The sequence below is a fragment of the Capsicum annuum genome, chromosome 10, assembly GCF_002878395.1.
Source record: "Capsicum annuum cultivar UCD-10X-F1 chromosome 10, UCD10Xv1.1, whole genome shotgun sequence".
Lineage (NCBI taxonomy): Eukaryota > Viridiplantae > Streptophyta > Magnoliopsida > Solanales > Solanaceae > Capsicum > Capsicum annuum.
Window position 1 is genome coordinate 106,181,248 of NC_061120.1, and position 5,495 is coordinate 106,186,742.

The 5,495-nt window shown below is 32.4% G+C and overlaps 1 protein-coding gene across 1 annotated transcript; it reads right to left on the reverse strand.

Moving 5' to 3' along the window:
- Positions 1-895: 895 nt before the first annotated feature.
- On the reverse strand, positions 896-1,348 carry LOC107852150. The gene has a single exon (XM_047397686.1). The coding sequence runs from the start codon at positions 1,346-1,348 to the stop codon at positions 896-898; it is 453 nt and encodes a 150-aa protein (XP_047253642.1).
- Positions 1,349-5,495: the final 4,147 nt, after the last annotated feature.

Below are 5,495 nucleotides of genomic sequence, written 5' to 3' on the forward strand. Positions count from 1 at the left end.
AATAAAGACATGCTTGAAAGAATTTTGGCCCATCATTATTTCTGCATATATGACATTTTTGTCAAAACCTCTGCATATCATTCTCGTTCCATTGCACAAGTCGTTGGAAGCATCTAAATTTCTCGGTAATATGATAGGCACATTTTTTTCAACACCAATTTGCATATAATTGAAAGATATTTTAATAAGAAACTTTACTTAAGAAAGATATTCAATTATGATTGAAGGTTTATGATCAGAAGTTTGAAACCAAATATATTTCAGGGTAAAGATTTATCAATTTACTTCATTGTAAAATTCTGCCAGTTAAGTCAAATTAGAATATATTCCAATATAACCAACGTCTTATGATCTTTATATTTCAAGGCTTTATCATTTGTACATAGACATTTAGATCAATTTGAATTACCCTATATGTTATAGAACTTTTTGCTCATTATGACTATTTTGTTATGCTTCAGGTCATGGTCCCTGAGAATTATAGCGAATTTATCGATACTCTGGTTTCTCTAGTGAAAGGCATTATTATTTCTATGAGCAGAATCGATCATGCTGTGAAGCTGATACTAGAATCTAATCCATGCTTGGCAAAACAATTCAGTAGCCAGGTAAAAGAATGTCACTTTATTTTTCTCAATAATCTTTCAGTAGCTTGGTTTTATCCTATATTGCTCGAGCATTGAAATATATCTAATTATTGTTATTAGAGAGAATTTTGATTCTAAAATACAATTGTATATTACTAAATATGGAAGAAGATACCATTTGGTGTTAGAGTATTTAAGTAATCTTCCTGACAGTAGTTGTTGGTATCATCCTCTGCAGAGTCGAAACTAAGAAATGTTCTGCTTTCACCAGGAAATCTGGAAATTAACATTTCATTTAACTGATCAACTTATTCATTTCTGCTAGCTAGGATAGCACGTTCAGTCATGTATTTTGCAGAATCAATATTTTTATCCAGTGGTGGGAGTATTTGCTCTATTAAAGCATCTGTTCCAGTACCATCACTCTTAGCTTCAATAACCAATTGTTTTGGAAGTAGTACCAAATCATCTCTTATTATAGGCTCCTTCCCGTTACCTATGTGTAGTAAGAGTTCACTGAATGACGAATCTGATCTCGCCCTCATATTTCTTGTTAACTTAAATTTTTTCATCTGATGCCACCAGTACGACTTTACCAAACTTGCGTTTACCATTTCAGTCCTTGTAGATTTTGGAATTACTGGTAGTACCTGTCGAAAATCACCTCCGAAAATCATTACTTTCCCACCAAAGGGTGTGTTAATGTCCAGTATATCTCTGAAGATCCTATCAACTGTTTCAATTGTCCAATGGCTAGCCATCGGCGCTTCGTCCCAAATAATCATCTTGGATTTTTTTATTAATTTATCTCCACCACTTTACTTTAACATGCGTGTGATTGTTTTATCAGTTGTCTGAAGCGGTATCTCAAATCTAGAATGAGCTATACAACCTCCCGATAAAAGAGTCGATGCTACACCACTTGTTGTTGTCGATAATGCTATAATGCCCCTAGATCTGATATTTGCAAGTAATGCACGATATAGGAACGTTTTTTTGGTCCCTCTGTGTCTATCAACAAAAAATAATCTCGATTGGCCAGATTTTAATATTTGTAATATAATCTTGAATGCTTGCTCTTGTTCAGGATTTAGCTTTGTTTGTGCATTTAGATCTTCTGAAGGCACTATTATAGACTTCTCTTCCATTATTCCTCTGCATTCTGATGTAATTCCGTCATCCATACTTTGTTCAAGTCTAGGTATGTCATAATTTTCAATTCTCTTACCCATGCTCTCTAAGAAATGGTTTATGCTTTTCAGTGTACATTAAAGTTGAGCAGTAGGAGAATTTTTGTGTATTCTCTTAAAATCTTCGGACATGTCATCATAACATATATCTCATAGCTTTCTAACATCCGTCGGATTACAATAAACCAATATTGTTGCAAATAAATTTCTAAGAGCCGATGGCATTTTGAAGACGAAGGCTTCGCGTAAGCATTCAGAAATGTTGTTATCTGACTCAAGCAAACCTCTTTCTTTTGAAGCTTCTTTGAACGTGTCACACAACCTTCCATTAACAGTTAACAAGTATTGAAACGAAGTCGGTCCTCGTACGTGATTCAATAATAATCTCAAATAATACCTTTCGTCTTCTGCTGGATTAACTGTGAATTAAAGAAGAAAGAGAAAATAAATGATATTTGAACATTTACAAATATTAAGAGTGGTTGTGTTGAATTTCTTACCAACAACAATTCGACCAATTACTGATCTTGTTTTTCTTTGCGTTCAAAGCTTATCTTGAGCATTGCAAACATAGTACTCTTGAAATTCCTTGTATATGTATTTACGCGCTTCGTTGTCTATTGAACATTTGTGAAAATACTCGGTGAGCATGGTTTTCGAGGCGTATTCTCACGCAACAACGTTTTTCAAATTGTGGTTTCTCTAATAACACACTACAATGTGAACAAACAATATTTATTAAAAAAGATTAATAGAATATTCTGTACAACATAATTTTATGTATTTGTTTTCATGATAAATTCATAGCTTAAAACAGTTTATTACAATCTGAATTTTACGACTATTTTATCAGAAGGGTAAAGTTGTAGAATTCAGATAGCTTAAGGAAACCTAATTGTTTACCTTTTTTTTAATTTGGAAGATGTAATTGAAGGTTAATGACCGGAGGCTGCATTTCACTAAGATCAAATTCATAAATTCTACATAGTTCTTCTGGTGCAGCAACCCAACGTGCATCTTGAAAACTCTTAATTTCATCAACGACTTTTTCTCCATCATCTGATTCGATATAAACAGCGCACCTATCATGTCCTTTATATACTTGTAAAGGTACTTTATTGCTTTTACCCCTGCACAAGACTCAACATTAATATAACAATTATATGTACTCGGTAAATAAGAATTATATGAAACAACCCATTGATTATTCATTGTCATGCCTCGAACCTTTTCCTTCTTTCCATTATTTTGCCTCTTGTAAATAGGATAACTATCCTTTCCTTGTATTGATTTATTATTAAATGATCGAGGATAATGACTCTTGCACAGACCATCCCTCATACATGAATTTGTTGGATATTTTTTTCCACACGGGCCATGCATCATATGTTTGATAACCAAGTGATGCAAAATTGGAAATTCTTATTTGTCGGGAAGTTCTGTAGAAATAAACTTGTCATAATCATCTGGTGATGTTATATTGTATCCTTGTTCCAGTATTAACAAAAGGTGAATGTGTGGTAGGCCTCTTTCTTGAAATTCAATCATATAAACATATGCTGCAACAGGCCCAAATATTTTTTCTTGAAGATTTGATCTTTTAAATATTGTAACATTGATCTGAAAACTCTAGTCGCCAAGTCATGTCTGACTTGAGCAAATTGTCCTACCAAATTTTCTTGAATCTCTGTCCAATCAGGATTACATGTCATTGTGATAAATAAATCTGATTTTCCAAAATATTGAACCAAAGCCATTGCATCCATATATCTACGACACATGTCCCTAGGACCTCCGACAAATAATGCAGGAAGTATTATTCTTTGACCAACTTTCGAGCCTCTGCTTTTTCCAGCTATAATACTATCAACTATGCCTTGCAATATTTCCTTTCTAAAATTTAATTGCTCAAACCTAAAATATTCAAGTTGAGTAGTTTCTAGCTTGATGTACATGTCAACAATAAATTGTTGAAACAATCATCCACATAATAGTATTATCGTGTTTTCTCCACTGCGTATTTGCAATTTATAACAATAGTACTCTCTACAAGAGATAATTTTTAGCTCCACACCGTACACCTGCAAAATAGTTTTAAATATATTGATATGCGAGTTGTATGTATAGAATTCTAAGAGATTTTGTTTTAAAACTTTACCTTGTTCCTCATAGTCAAACACCTCATCAACGAACATAAATGTAGGATTGTTCTGGTTAAGGCCTGCAACTTCAGTTCCACGCTAACCTTTACTTGTTTTATGTTATTTTCGTATTCTTTGGTGCCAGCCTAGTTCACCACCTGAAAAAAGCAAAGGATACTGGAGTGGGTCATAACATCTGTAATAATATTTAACTCTATGAATATTACCTGAATGTTCATAAACAATAATCTCTCGATCAAATGGTACATTGGGGTTGTTGTCGTCGATCTAAATTGCAGCTACTTGATCTACTGATGGCTTGTTATAGACACGTTGATCTAGTTTAGCAATGGAAGTAATTCAAATTTCTAAATCCTTAAAGTTTGAATGATCCTTTAGCTGGCGAAACAATTGTGCATAAGGATTGCCATCCATTATTTGTTTAATTATTGCGACAACTTCCTCAGAGAAATTGACTTCTTTGACTTTTAAAATCCTATTGCGTGACTTATTTTCTGTGTCAAAAAAGTATATCTGAAAATAGCATGGATTATTATCATGAGATAGTAACCTTTACTCAAAATGTATAAACTCTTTTTCGCGAAGATGCCAAATCATTATCAAGTTTGACACCAAAAGATGTAAATCCAAATATGCTATTATATGCTCTAATGTGTCTACAAAATTCTTCTGCTACTTTAGATTTAGAGAAGAATAAATCAATTGAGTTGGAACTGTAGTATTTGTAAGTTTTATTGATCCACTGTCGCAACAAAATGTTGGAGTCTCATGTTAAAATCTGATAGCATGACAATCAGTGCATTCAAGAACATTTTCCAATTTTTGAATACACGATATTGATGGTATGTAGTCAATTTCACCTAAATTTATTGTGTAAAATGTTAGAAATGTTATAAATAATAAAGCTAGCACAAATATAATGTAAGTAACTTTAATTATAAAAATAGTGTTGCATTACTTTCAATTTCACACCTTTGCGATAGAGCCTTTAGGAACCAATATATTTTGCGTCTTTTTGTTGGTCTTGTTTCTTAAATATCGACATCTTGTCTGGACTTAATCCTTTTATTACCTTTAAAAATAAGTAAACACTATATTCAGTTTGATTCAAAATTACAGAATCTAATAAATATGTTATCATATAACTATATTCAGTTTCTTTTATATTCTTTTTAATAGTAGGAGTTGTAATTATTTTAAAATATTTGGAGCACCAGGCGAGCCCTGATGAATTTTTAATCTGTCCTTCTATTGATTGCTTTGGGCTCTTCCTACTTTGAAATAACACATGACTTTATCAATAATGACTCATCTTTATGTGTTTGATTAGTGACCATTATTTTTGAAATTGAAGTAATAGTAAATGTATTCAAATAATTTATCTCGATATGTTAGTTGCATAGCAGTTGATGCATGCGAGAGTTGTTGGCTTGTGGAAGTGGCTGATTTTTATATGTTCCATTTCATATATTAGGGAAGGTGCTGCTATTCAGGATGCCTTATTTTATGATAATTATTTTTGTTCTTTAACTTGCATCAAATTTCAAGTAGTTTAG

What these genes read in the sequence shown, in the direction of transcription:
- LOC107852150 (XM_047397686.1), bottom strand. Translation starts at nt 1,348, where the DNA reads ATGGCTAGCCATTGGACAATTGAAACAGTTGATAGGATCTTCAGAGAT.